We start from the raw sequence: 14,807 nt of genomic DNA on the forward strand, positions 1-14,807 counted from the left end.
TCGGCCACAACGTACGGGATGATTGTGCTGTGTACCTTTGTACGTAGTGATGGGGTCTGTTGTAATAACACACACCTTCGAGCATACAACATATCTCAGGAGACTGACTAACATGTTGCCTCCCTCTTCTTCGCTGTAATGCTCATTGTGTATATAAGAGCTGGTGCATCACTAAAAGAATTCTCACCGGAATTTTCTGTTGCCTTGTGAGCTTTGTGGTGATCAAGCAGCTGTATTCGAACATTGATGCACGTGGGTTTGCTGAATTCGTTTTCTCTGCTTCGTCTATCAGTACAATAGATTAATGAACGTGACTTGTTGATTTTCTTTCCAGGAACAATTGGTGGTCCATCAAGCCGGAGTCTGTTTATTTATCGGTGGCGCTAGCGTCGATTATCTATTAAGTTGCATTAACCGGTGATTATTATTGCACGACGATGATCCAAGGCTACGGATCGGTCACACAAGCGCTGCTGGGAACGCTTTTAACATGGGGACTCACAGCGCTTGGATCGGGCTTGGTGGTGCTGCTCAGAGGCAATCAACGGAAATCATTGGATATTTCACTCGGTTTTGCGGCCGGTGTCATGATTGCGGCTTCTTTCTGGTCGTTGCTGGCTCCGGCGATTGAACTAGCGGAAAACTCACACATGTACGGCAGCAAAGGAGAGTTTGCCTTTATCCCCGTGGCTGTAGGATTTCTGCTGGGCGCTATTTTTGTGTACGGCACTGACAAAATCATTTCCTATCTGGGCATTAACAGCCCGACAATGATGATTGGTAAGTGGGTTTAAAATTTAATTATTTTCATTTTAAAAAATCCGATTCCTTCGAACGTGGCGTTATTTGTTTTAGCACTTACGCACGCAAACAAAGACAAAGCTGACATTGCTATGGACGATCAAGTATCTGCTGAGCATGGCAGAAGTTCGTACGCTGGAGTGGCCCCAAATTCGACGGACCATGCGCTTGCCATCGGAATGGATAGTTTTGCAGATTGTCTGAACGCACAGCATGGTAGCGTGTCGCGAAAGCGCAGGAAAGGAAGTTCTACGGCATCGGTCAAGGAACAGTCGGTGTATACAAACAATAGCCAAAGTCAGCTGGATGCACAACTATCCCAGTGGAAACGAATCATGCTGCTGGTGGTAGCCATTACTGTGCACAACATACCGGAAGGTTTGGCCGTGGGTGTCAGTTTCGGTGCCATTGGCACCACTGAATCGGCCACATTCGAGGCAGCACGGTAAATGTTTTGTTTTGTGCTTTTTTTTCAATATCTTTCCAGATCTAACGAAGTTTTTTTTTTATTTTACACAGGAACCTTGCAATCGGCATCGGTATACAGAATTTCCCGGAAGGATTGGCGGTGAGTCTACCTTTACACGCCGCTGGATTTAGTTTGGGGAAAAGCTTTTGGTACGGGCAATTGTCCGGCATGGTGGAACCCATATTTGGAGTACTTGGTGCAGTTGCTGTTAGCCTTGCGACTATTATACTTCCATACGCGCTATCTTTTGCTGCCGGTGCCATGATCTACATTGTGGCGGACGATATTTTGCCCGAAGCACATGCAAGGTATGCGACTCTTGACAGTGATTAAAGTGATCAATTTAATAACTATTGGATAATTTCAGCGATAATGGACTTATAGCTACTTGGGGCACGATTGCAGGCTTTGTGGTGATGATGTGCTTAGACGTGGGGCTCGGATAAAATGGACATTTATTGGTAGTATCAATCTGGAACTATTTGGATAGTTCCTTGCGAATGATCGTTGCACCTCGATTGAACGAGCCAGTGTCTATTAGATGGTACTTGATTAAGTATTAAACCTCGGTGTGCAATTCTATGTTATAATTACTGAGTTTACTATGGATTAGTAGTAGGACGTTTGCATAGGTTATTTTTTAAATTCGACATAACATACTAAAACATCAGAAACACAGTGCTTAAACCGCCAATAAATGCTAACTGCAGTGGCAAGACTATTTTAAACCGTGGCTGTGTTGTTAATTTACAGTCATCGAATTTACGTTGCAGCTGCACTTTACAAATTTTCTTGTTTAGTTTCTTTTAGTTAAATATTCGTTGAACAGAGCTTTGCATACAGTGTGGTCCACGATTAGCGCGACCTTCGTGTAAGTCAAGCTGTCAACCGTAAACATCAGATAATCCGTGCTGTTCGTTTATCCGTGCAGCCCAGTTGTTGCGAAACACGCGAATTGTTGATCTTTTTTGTGGGACTAGAACGAAAGAAGTGTTGAAATATTACGAAACTCGGGGTACAATGATACGCGCTACTAATAGGCTTGCAGGATCGGTACGTTGGTTTAGTATTGGTAGCTAAGTAGGCCATTTTCTAACAGTGTTCTTCGTTTTGTAGCTGTTCTGCGAGATACGTGCGGGCTCTGTAGTAAACCTCTTCCTGCATTCAGAACCCCAGGCTCATACCGGCTTTGCTTATCGGGATGAAGGCGGAAACTCACATTTCACGTGCCGGACCGTGCAAACACGTCAAAGTTCTACTGGAAATGGTGTTTCCACGATTTCGTCGAAATTTCACGATGCAGAATCGAACGATGGGTTTTTGAAGCGGTTCGTAAAGAAGATGGGCTGGATTGATAATTCTTCGGCAAGATTGCGTGTGTCCAGCTGTTTGCTGTATGAATCCGTCGTTGACAACATCAACTATGCGGAGTTTTTCAAACACTTCACCATGCCGGACACATTTAATACCTGGTTTTTGATCACCGAACTTCACGTGTGGATGTTGCTAGTTCGTTCGATGGCGGAAGGCGCCGAAAAAGGAGCTGCGGGTCGGTTTTTGCGTAACTGTATCGTGGAAACCATGTGGAACGATGTGACCACACGCGCCAAACAGCTGACCATGGATAATCCTTCGGTGGTGCGTCCACAAATACAGCAACTCTCCGAACAGTTCCAGGCTGCCCTAATATCGTACGACGAGGGTATTAGTTACGACGATAAAGCTCTAGCTGCGGCTCTATGGCGCAGATTTTTAGGTGGACGATGTGATGATTATGAAAAACTGGAGCTTCTGGTCGGATATGTACGCAAACAGGTATTTTGATAACGTTCGATAGACCTTTTAGCAGATATTTTAACGGTAATATATTCCATTGCAGGTTTCGATGCTTGATCAGCTAAGTCGATACGATTTTGCCATAAAGCCAGCAATCAAATGGACTCCGCTAATAGAAGAAAAGCGGCAAACAACGTAAGCCATAAGCCACCGCGCGTGTAGATAAATGTTCGAACCAGACTACGCCACTGCCCAGTGTAAATGCTGGTTAGCAAACTTCGGGAAAGTAGTTTCATGCGGAAAGGTATGTGTATTATTTATTAACTAAATAATGTTTGGGGTTGGTTGTGCATAGGAGCAGTGATGATGGCCCGGTGTTTTTCATGAAATTTATCTCTTTTGTTATGCTACGAATTATGTATACGTTTGCATGAAATGAGGTAGAGCAACATACAAATGTGTGCTTTCTGGAAACAATAGCTATCACATGCACATTAAGTTACACTCAGCTGAGTAATACAGAGAAATGTAAAGTCGATACCAATCACCATAGCTGTTATAGTATAGTCGAAATTTATCGAATTTTTAATAACCACGAAAATAAAACGATCGATGTTCTTGCTAACGACACGTAAAACGATTAATTATATCCGAAAGAGTTCGCTACATTAAAGCTTTTTTCATAGCAGTTACACAGTTGCAGGTCCTCAAACAGTGCTTTGTAAAGCAAATATTTCTTACATATGTTGACACGAATCTCTTTCTTCATAGTAGCGTAATTTCTCAAACCAGTAAGTTTTGGTGGTCATGAAAGTAAAATTTAACGTAATATCAAGAGTAGGAAAAAAATATTGTTTTCAACGTTTATTGATTTTGTGTTTAGTTGTAGAAACCATTCTCATCATATCGTTCACTTAGAAATAAATTTTAATAATAGAAAAAGGATATAACATTCGTAATGGTATTAGAGAGTTAGTACAATTGGTTTGTTGTATATTTATTCAAATTTATTGTACACGAGTTTGTAACTGAAGTATGGCCTATGATATATATTAGCATTAAAAAAAAAAACACATATTTTCAATTGCTCGCAGCATTTAGACTTAAGCGATCGCTACTCAGGAGGAAAATTAACTTTGTGAGTATATTTCGATTGTAAAATATTTGTAGAAAGAGTATTTTGTGCATTGTTTACTTGTATTATGCTGGAAGCTTCACCTAGAACCGTTGCCACCTTTTAGCTTAAGGGCCGTTGTATGCAGATCCCAATCGTACATCTGCAATGCATCGTTGCATTCCTGTAGTGATAGGTTAAACGTCTCGAGAATGGATTGTAATTTGCATAGCTTGATTGCCTTATGTATATCCCAGTCAATGAACTCCAAAGTCAGCAAACATTGTGCGGGAGACGGCTGTAAAGAAGGGGAAAGCATGCTATCTATTAGAACTTCTGTGGGTTCGGGCAGTTCGGCGGAAAATTACCTTTTTACCAAGCACCTTCGACATGATTCTTACTTCATCTGACTCAAGCCCGCGAGCTCGTCCCTTTGGCTTCTCGGCAAACTCGAGCAAATCTTCACAGCTGACGAAGTTCATAGATTTTTGTAATTTACCATCAGTTTGTGTGCAATCGGGCTGATCATTTTCGACCCCTTTCAATGCCGGTTGTTGCTTTTCCGATACACGAATCGGGTCATTGCTGTTAATACTGTCAAACAGACCAGATGGTTTAAATCCATCGACCATATCGACTGTGACCGCTGAACATGCAGTGCCGCGATCTATTGGACAGCTATCTGCATCATTCTCCAATATGGATTCACAGTGCAGCGAAGCTGTGTCAATGCAAAAATTGTTGTGCGTCTGAAATATGTCCAAATTTTCGTATGTTGGGTCGCGTAGCTCTGTCTGCGTTGTTGCCAATGTGAGTGCGACCGGTGGGAGTGATAGTGGGGGTTGCCTTCTTTGTGACAATGTGGTCAAAACGCCAGCATCACTTGCAGTTCGTCGACGAGTGAGAATAGCACTGGCTGCCGGTATAGTGGCGGGTAGCGTTGTCGCGATTATCGTATTCGATAAGGAAGCAGAATGCTGAGTTGAGGACCCTTTGCTGTCCATCGCTTCGACGCATCCCATCGCGAAGGAATTGGGAACGGTGGGGACATTATTCTCCAAAAATTCTTTGCTATACCCTTTCTTGTGTGCCGATTCATCATCCGATCTTGCATTCAACGGCAAATCATTGAGAGATTCTTCGATTTCATTCAGCTTGATCGATTCTACTGATTTGTGTAATACTTTTGTGTCCAAATTGCAACGTTCGTCCGGATGGGCTTGAATTTCATTTGCATGCGGCGATTCAGCGGCATCCGTGATGGAGAACACATCTGTCTTCTCTTCAACGGGGGTGATTTGCGTGACTTTATTCAGCGTACGCTGCACTCCAGCGGCAGGTATGATGAGCGGATACTTCCGGACGTGCCTTTTCTGATTGACCGCGATAGTTTTGTTGCGATCGCGCGGAGGTAGTGGAATAGGATTATTGGCTGATCCATCTGTCCCATCCGTCGGTGCATGATCGGTCGTTGTAGATGTCAGCGCGTTGTTGTACGTATATTCGGGGTTGGTCAGGTAGCTGGGACTTTCTGCTTGATTTGACGACGATCCTGCAGTGTCTGACTGCTCGTCCCATGGCAGCTGCTGATTATTCGTCTTGTACTTGGCTCGTGACACAAAGGCAAAGTTTTTGTTCTTCATGATGCTCAGTGGATTAGATTCTCCAATATGCCCATTGCTGGCTGATGCTTCGCCGAGCAAAAGATCCGCCTTTTCTGGCGATTTCGGAGCGGGCTCTGATGGCGGAGAACAGCAATCGATGTCTTTAAACCGGAAGCTCGCAGTGGCAAGCGTCAGAGAGTTGGTCAGTTTGGCCCGTGGCAAGGTGGAGGATGTGAAGCCAACAGCTCCCAGACCGGTACCACCGGACATGCTGCTGCCAGCACCAGACGTACATGGGTTTTCTACGAGACTGTTGTACGCTATACGTGCCTCTTCAGTAATTGTGCTCTGCAAACAGGGGAACGAGGAAAACGGGGACGGGGGAAAGGATGCCAAAAGCAAACAGGGCGAAAAGAAAACAAAGAAACAAAAAAGCAAAAGAAAACAAATTAAGAAAAAAATAAACGAAATGATATTCAAATGCAAACATATAACAACCGATAACCGTAAGTACCGGAACCAATCCCAAAATACCGATCATTAAACTTGTTAGTTTTTTTAGATAATCTGCTATTTTTTTAACGCAACTTGTGCCAACACTTGCCAAGTTAGTTGAGGGATCTCGTATTGCGTTAGCTTACAACAGCACTACCAAAATTTCGAACGGGATAGAAACTTGTAACAAATGCAAATTATTATCATTCGTAGATGAACGATGAAGACACTGATTTTCTTCCATGGTTTTCATTCTTCGTAAGTTGTTTGATACATTGTCATGCATATAACGATATCGTCGGTAATGGTAAACATTTGATGCGCGCATTAATAATTAAAAATAATCCCTTGTGATGTGTGCCAGCCATGTAATTGGAAAGCTAGTTGTATTGTTCCATGTGGTATATTGAAATTGCCATTAAACACAATGCAATGCAAGTGAATTGATACGTTTATGTACAGAACTGAAATACTGAACGAGTTCCGTTGCCAAAATCCAAATACCAGTGCTACACATACACACATACACACAGTCAATAAAGTGATCCACTATCGTTTAATAGCGCGATTACCGCTTGCCCATTATTCCTTCAAGTATTCATGTATTTTTAATTGTCAAGTAGAGTATGTGTTGTTAAGACATTCGTGTGGCGTGTACACGGTGATTTTGTGCAATGCAATTAAATAATGTTTTCATGGAAATAGTTTAAATGCAGAGTTCATTTAACTGAAACACTAAAACAGTGCGCAGTAAAAAACCTGATCTATCTTACTGTTTTAGTAATACTTTTGATTGACAGCAATTCTAAATGTAACAAAATTGTGCCAAAGTTTCAGAATCTCCAATTTCATTACCATGGATAAGATGGTTTGAATATGATCCTCTCCGTAAGCTCACGGGGCTGGAGAGGGAGGCATGATGGGTATACATTCCACTGGACGATGGAAATCGATCGAGTCCGTTTCAGTAGACGACGTATCACTGGAGTAGTGCTTCTCGTTCTGCCCAACTCCTTTGAATATGTTTACCGGTTGCTTTTGTACGACGCTTTGCTGTCTCCAGAGCATATCATTGTGCTTGACAACTGCACCGTGAATTTTCTCTGGCCACTGAAATCCGGGCTGCGGTTGCGCCTGTAAGTGTGCGGCAATTGTTGGGGCCTTCCCAGCACTGGGGGTGGATGGGTTCGTTTTTGCCGTCACGGGAATCATGGCCGGTTGGGTTTCTTGTTGTTGTCCCGACCCAGCAGTAGTTCCCGTCGGGAAGTAACTTTGGGTAGTAGGGCTTTTGCCGGTCAGTTTCGTGACGTCAAACTCCGAGTATAGATATTCTCTCTCGAGAGCTTTGTTCGTGTAGCTAATAGGTTCGGGTACGACAAATTTGCCACCACCAACTAGCGGTGCGGAAGCGGGCGGTGAAGTAGCCGGCATCATGCCAGACGACGGAGCCGAGGACGCGGTTGTCGCTGTGCCCGTGCTCGTCGGTAGATTATGTGTGGATGTTGTTCCTTTTCCTTCCGATTGTAAGCGACCATGACGTAAGCTGAAGTCGTAAATGCTTTCGTCTTCCTCGTCGTTGTCTGCTGCCCCAAAATCGTCTGCATAATGATAGGAAGGATGTTGGAAATGATTGTAATACTGGCGACGATCGCTATGGTAATTGTACTGGGGAGCACTTTTGATGCTTGCATTCGACCCGTACAGCTTATCCTGACTGCTTGCGCTATTGCTGTTCGACTTCCGAGTCATGTATTGATGTCTTCGTCGACGTGAAGCCGTCGTATGAAGCCGGGATCGTATGTCACATTCGGAATGAACTAGATTTCGATCGAACTCACTCTCGCTGCTGGACGACGAGCTGTCCACCATGTTTATAGGATTGTAGCTGAGGCGTCGCAAATTCCTAGCGCGTATGCTTTTGGGTTTGTAAGTGATGACGTTGCGCGTTGCGGCCACAGGCGGTGCCGGTTGTTGAGATTCATTCTGTGGTTTTACAATCGAATCACTTTTGGATGTAACCGATGGCTTAAATTCGTAGTTTTCCGTAAAAGATAACGAACGTTGTCGTACTGAGGATGAGGATGTTTTAGTAATTGGGGATGTGCCATCTTCGTATTTTCGGCCCTGCATTGGAGTGTTGTAAATTTGGTACAACTGACTGATCTTATGTTGTTGCTGCTGCTTGCTACCGGCGGCAGCAGTTTGCTGCAAAACTGAAGCCGACCCAAGCACCTGACTCTGTTGCTTGCGCGTCAGCTCCGAGAGGTATTCGTTTTTGAAGTTATAGTAGTCGGACCGTTCCTTGGGTCGGGCATCGAACGAACGGAATTTAAAATCACGAATGCCATATTTGTTGTTGTGATCCTGTTGCATCGTCGGTTTGGGGGACGTTCCGTTTAATTCCGAGTAGCAACGACTAACGCTAGTAGCGGTTGGAACGCTTGCACCATTCGCTCCTAAATTAAGCGCTGGCGGACTCTTGCTGGCCAGTGACGATGAGCCGGATGAACCTTTCTCGTTTAGCGTGCAATTGGGGCGTGAATTCGACAGTTCCAGGGAAGAATTTCTTATCAACGATCCTGACGGGGGACTTTTCTGGAACGGTGATGACGAGGAGCACATCATCGAGGAGTAACATTCGACAAAAAGCGTTTCGGCCGAATCAGCCTTTTCCAGTTCGTGATATGTCTGCAGAAAATCTAGGTTCAGTGCATTAAGCGTTTTCTCGATGTCGAGCAAATTTTCTCCGATCAAATCACGTGTTTTCTTGTCGAGTGTTTTGCTACCGTTTAGCTTGCCCGTGCCCGAGGAAATGTCGTTCGTGATATGAAACGGCTGTTTGCTTAACAATTCGCGAGACTTTTTAAAACAAAAATCGGACGTTTCTTTATCGAACAGTGGTATTTTGATATCGCTATACTGGCAACGTTCTATCCCCGTCAGTGAACGGTAGCGCTATTTGTAGACCGCGCAACGAGTTTGTTAGTGATCGCAAATTTTCGCAAATAAAACAATGAATAACGAAATAACAAACCAAATCCGTACGAGAATAAAAACACACCATTTGCCGAAATTTGAATATTTTAGTAGTGTGTGTATATGTGGGTTCGTACGTGTGTGCGTATGTAAACGAGAGTACGCGAGAGGGATAACAAGAAAAAATCATGTACAACATGAAAAACCAAAGCAAAACCAAGGAATAATAGAAGGATTTGTTGTTATTTCCATTTGCGTATTATGGCAACAGTTCACAAATCGATGGCGTCATCGAGTTCGTCTATGAACTGTACAGTGTTACCGTGGTTTAATATTGTTACAATCGAGCAAAATGTGTGAACGATACGTGTTTAATGTAATATGGTTTGTTTGAGCAACGGTGATTCAGATGTAGGCATTAAAATTAGATGAATAAACACGTATGGATATGAAAAACATAAGTATAGACAAATATGCAATTAAAGGACAGAGGAGAAGATTTGTTAAACATGGTTCATAGTACAAGCCAGAAAGTAACACATGTTCCAAACGATGTCAATGGCAAGGCAACAGAGATATGGTGATGAACATGCGAAAAAGAAAAGAAAATTAATTTTGAACAATGACACAATAACTTAACATAGCGTATATACGGAGTGACCAGTCTTGAAATGATTGAGACGATGTCTAATGGAAATGACGAACACAGGTTTGTGTGACAACACACAGACAAAACGGGGGAAATGTTGCTAAATTGTGGGACTCAATGATCGATAACTCATCGGTGCATGCAAGAATAATGTTCGATGAATATTGCTGGGTCATAGCATACCTGTAAGTCTGGCACATTGTTTACTTCCTGAGAAAAGTTGCGTTTCTCTCGGTATGAGTTTGCCAGCGTATTCGAGCTGTGAGGATGATGCTGTCCAGAGCTGGACAATACGCCGTGTTCTTTATCCTGTATCAAACCACGTCCTGCATGCGAAGAGCTTCCAGTGTTCAAACCAGAAACGTTTGATTGATTGCCAGCAATACTACTGTGCGAAGATCCGCGTAAACCGTCACCTCCGACTACGTTGTGGATATGAGGGAATCGGAAGCTAAATTTTCTCTTAGGGCTCGACGTTTGATGGCTAGCATCCGTCACTAGGTCAGTCATGGATCTGGAAAAGGGATGAAATTATCAATTAATAATGCTTTTCGAATAATAATGCGTACAGCTCATCGTACTTGGCACTTATTTCGTTCGCCATTTCTATCACTTGATTTAACAGTTTCTCATCCTTCATCGATATTGGCTTTACTGTGCTAGTTTTTTTGGCCTTCGATTTGCCACCTAAAAATAGAATAAAATAAACAAAACCCCTCAATAACGCTGAGCGTCTTATAGCCGTGCATTGTTGGTCCACTATTTACCGCTTTTGTTGCCGATCGTTCCTGAACTGGCGGAGGAACTATTTTTACGACTCATTTTCGATGAAAGTTCTGCGAGCTCGTTGCGCATGTTTGTGTTTTCGGCATCCGGCGACAGCGGCACGCCCTGTTCGGAAATCGTACTCATGGATTTGAACACGTGTTCCATTTCGTCCATCAAGGAAGGTCCTTGATCAAACACTTTCTCCGTGGCCATATCGTCATCGGAAATTTCATGATACTCGTGCTGATTTTGGCCATCCCGTGATGACGTTGTAACCTGCAATAGAGCGAAGGTGGGCGTTGCGGTTACAGCTGGACATGTCTATCCGTAAGAATCACTTACAATCGCAGCATGATGATCTCCATTGTCGTCTGCATTGATGAATGGATTTGAGTCCTTAAAACCACTGTTGCGAAAATCGAATGCACTGGTCGTCATGCTTACCACGGTATTACCACCGCCATGATCGATAATGTGATGGCTATTTTCGCCTGCATTTATAAATGATTGATGGCCAGTGAGCTGAAGCGTTTCCGAAAAGTAGCCACTTGCAGTCTGTATCGAATCCGGGCTAGTTGGTGTTGGGGGAAGGAGTAATGGAGTTTGTTCCAGATCCTCAGAAGGCTTGTACGGTGTCACAATTTGGCGTGGAAGCTGTACGAGAAATGGAATAGTTTAACGACGTATAGTTTCTGAATTTTTTCTTCTGGTGCTGACTTACGTTTTGTGGACTAGAGAGAAAGGCAACGTCTCCAAAAGAAACGCCATCGATACCGACGTGTCCAGTGTGTTTCAGATCGTTTTGCGGCCGGGAGATCATATCGGTACGTATTTTGCGCTTGCTAGATCTTTCCGCCGTTCTACACAAACTGTCCCGATTCACTGACGAAGGCAAGCTGTCCAGGTATGCGACGGTATTGGCAGGATTAAACAGGCCCGTTTTGCCCGAGTTCAAGACACCCTTCCAGTATGGCGCATTGTTATTCTTATCCAATACGGTTATAATTTCTCCTTGCCGGTACATGAGATAGTCCTTCTTGGGTTCACTGAACGCAACGATTGTCTTCAGCTGTTCCGGCTTAATATCGGGAAGCATCGAAAAAATCTCATTAAACTTGGGCCGCTTCAAGGCATCGTGTTGCCAACATTTCAGCATCAACGCGTAATACTCCTTTGGGCAGCATTCCGGTTTCTCGAGCCGCTGATAGTGTGGTTCGTCGATGGCTTCCAGAATTTGGTGGCCGGTCAGCGCAGCCCACGGTTGAAAGCCGTAGGAGAATATTTCCCACAGACAGACGCCGTACGCCCAAACGTCCGAGGCATGGGTAAAGCGCAGAAAGTTGATGCATTCCGGGGCGCACCATGCAATCGGCAGCTTCAGATTAACGTTGAAGTTCGTTTGATAGTAGTCCTTTCCGACACCAAGCGCGCGGGACAGACCAAAGTCGGAAATTTTTACCTTGTTCTTACTGAACACAAGAATGTTCCTAGCTGCCAAATCACGGTGTATGAAGCGTTTGTTTTCCAAGTACATCATTCCGTTACAAATCTGAGACGAAAACTCACACAGCGTAGGTACGGTAAGAAAGCTCACCCGTAGACCCGGGTCTTTGAGGCACTCTAACAGTGAGCGCAGATGCGCTAGTTCAGTCACAAGCATCAGTGATTCCGTATCGAGCACTACGCCGTACAGCCGTACTATGTTTTCATGTTCGATAGAGTGCATCATTGCCGCCTCTTTGAGAAACTCCATCGGGTTGGATTGCATGCGCTCGCGGCAAAGGCATTTGATAGCTACCTGTATTCTTTCGGACCCGTTCGTCCACACGCCTTGTTGCACAATGCCAAACTCACCCGTACCCAGCTGCTTGTTTACACAAATCGCATCGGGCGGTATGATATGTTTGTTGTTCGGTATCTTGCTCGGTGATGGACACACTTTAATCGGTTCCACACCGGAGGTCGGACTGTTGGCACTGTTTTCATCTTTGCGCGGTGTTTGCAGCAAACGGCGTATCTTGTTTAGGTATCCGTGCGGGTAATACTTTTCGTAAAACTTCCGCAGACGCCTGATTTCCGGTCGGGATAGTCCGCTTACTTGCCGCAAATCTTCATCGGTTGCGTACTTCAGATGAGTAACGTTGGTTATTTTCAGTTCGTTCCTGATGTTTTAATAGAAAGTTATTGGTTAGCAACATGTTTTCGGTTACTTTCCGTGCAGTAAACTTACTTCAAAGAGTTGTAATACTGCTGCAATTCGGCTTCTGCCAAAAACTCGTACAAATCCGGAACTTTTGGTTCTGGAATGATAAGAATGGAATGGGAATATCTGTAACAATTAACAATATACACTTTTCCAACCTGATCCAATATGCACTTGTGCGCTTACTTTTAAAACTCATATTCTTATGATATAAAATTGTTTGTTTGTATATAAGGTGGAATTGGTTGCACATTTGTATTGCTATTTAGTTTCTTTTGGGAAGTGAACAATGTGCTATTCCACAATACTGCGAATGATTAGGGAATGTTTGTGTAAACTATCGTACACACAGCTATTTAATCTTTTTTTTAAAAGAGATTTTCGGCATTTTCCCCCAATATTTACCCATGGTTGCTGTCGTATTCCACATCATTTTCACGTCAAATACGCTCTGTTATGTGCTATGCTGTTATATTATGCCCGCAGTTGATCATGTATCATGATATTAAGACGGCTCGCCCAAATCATTAAACTTTTTCCGCAGGTTCATCGAGCTTCAGGGAGGGTGGGTTGCAGTCAGGCGTACAACGATAGCAGTATTTGCATTCCAAAAGGGAATGCTTGCAGCATATTCACTGATTTCTTTCAATAATGCTCGTTTTAAATATCGTTTACACACCAGCTTGCAATGTACAATTTTCACGTTTTTGATGATTTTAAGAACTCCACTTCACAAGAACACGGGAGTTATATTTAGGACGACGGCTATTTTGGAACACTATAAAACTCCAGGTTGGAACAACAGCCTGGTATGCCACCATTGCTCAAGATGCAGCTTCGCTCTGGATTGTGCAATTGTCCAAAACATAAGAAGAATTGATATTGATTTATTTATGAAACCTTCTCAATCATTTCCAGAAAATTTTCTAGTGAAATATTTAAAAATTGCTTTAGATCCATAAAGATAAAGCGCAACAAATTTTAGAAAAATGTTCAAAACACCATTATGAACGGAACGACATTTCAACTCCAATGGCAGAAACGTCAAAACGATCGTTACTGCGTAACCTGCTCTTCTAGCGGTGATGGAAGTTGTTGACATTGTTTGACGTACGAGTCTTTCGGTGCGGGAAAGTGTTTAAATTGAAATGTGTTTCTTCCACACCTATTCGAACGTTGCTAGTGCAACATCGTGCAAAGTCGTTAACTCGATGCTTCTAAAAATGGTAGCTTGCTCGAACAAAGTAAGTGTTTATTGTGAATCCTCGAAAACCTCGTAGCACCACATTGGCTGTGCAGACTGTTTCCTGGAAAAAGCTACGGAAACTGTAAATTTGGCGTAAGTAACCCTACTCTATTTACATTTCGTTAATTAAACATATCGCATATGCAATCCTAGATCTCGATTGGAAATTGCGCAACTACGATATATGACCACTAGCAGGCGGTTGAGCATTTGATGTTCAAACCTGTGGAATAACTAAGAAAGGCTCAGCAAGCTAGACGCCACAGTCGAAAACACGCAACTAATCCCACAGTCGTTCATATAATTACCTATTTGCTAGGCGCTACTGCAACAGCCTTACAAAAGGATTCCTTTGAACCATTCACGTCTTTTGATTAAGATTTCCGATTTGATTAAGATGGTCTTCATCATTCGTCGCCTGGTAGATGGCGCCCGGTTCAGGATGGCTTCGGAAGCAAAGCTTTTATAGGTAAAAAAAAATCCTGTCCGTTTATTAGTCGTTTGTATTTTATTTATTATCGAACCACTTCAATTAACAAACAGTTACGTGTCGTTAGAGCCTACCCTAGGTAAGGTACACTTCCTATAAATCGTGTATATCAAATGAAGAAAAATGGTTAAGCATCCGATTGTGGGTTCTGCGCTAGTTAACCGTATAGTGAGAGTATGGTGTTACAATAACTAATGGTGTGATGGGAGTGAAATT

The 14,807-nt window shown here is 43.3% G+C and overlaps 3 protein-coding genes across 3 annotated transcripts; 2 read left to right on the top strand and 1 right to left on the bottom strand.

Moving 5' to 3' along the window:
* Window positions 1–437: 437 nt before the first annotated feature.
* LOC128713901 (zinc transporter ZIP11) lies at window positions 438–1,716 on the top strand. The gene is made up of 4 exons (XM_053808773.1): window positions 438–780; window positions 856–1,246; window positions 1,321–1,578; window positions 1,638–1,716. The coding sequence occupies exons 1-4, from the start codon at window positions 438–440 to the stop codon at window positions 1,714–1,716; spliced, it is 1,071 nt and encodes a 356-aa protein (XP_053664748.1).
* A 574-nt stretch (window positions 1,717–2,290) lies between these two features.
* Window positions 2,291–3,245, top strand: LOC128713298 (ubiquinol-cytochrome-c reductase complex assembly factor 1). The gene is made up of 3 exons (XM_053808159.1): window positions 2,291–2,323; window positions 2,387–3,085; window positions 3,150–3,245. The coding sequence occupies exons 1-3, from the start codon at window positions 2,291–2,293 to the stop codon at window positions 3,243–3,245; spliced, it is 828 nt and encodes a 275-aa protein (XP_053664134.1).
* Window positions 3,246–7,153: 3,908 nt separating this feature from the next.
* LOC128716358 (activated Cdc42 kinase-like) lies at window positions 7,154–13,288 on the bottom strand. The gene is made up of 8 exons (XM_053811278.1): window positions 13,261–13,288; window positions 12,883–12,952; window positions 11,374–12,814; window positions 10,995–11,306; window positions 10,652–10,928; window positions 10,466–10,571; window positions 10,068–10,398; window positions 7,154–9,214 (listed from the first exon to the last, which is right to left on the bottom strand). The coding sequence occupies exons 1-8, from the start codon at window positions 13,286–13,288 to the stop codon at window positions 7,154–7,156; spliced, it is 4,626 nt and encodes a 1,541-aa protein (XP_053667253.1).
* Between the last annotated feature and the right edge of the window lie 1,519 nt (window positions 13,289–14,807).

This window comes from Anopheles marshallii, chromosome 3 (assembly GCF_943734725.1).
Source record: "Anopheles marshallii chromosome 3, idAnoMarsDA_429_01, whole genome shotgun sequence".
Classification (NCBI taxonomy): domain Eukaryota; kingdom Metazoa; phylum Arthropoda; class Insecta; order Diptera; family Culicidae; genus Anopheles; species Anopheles marshallii.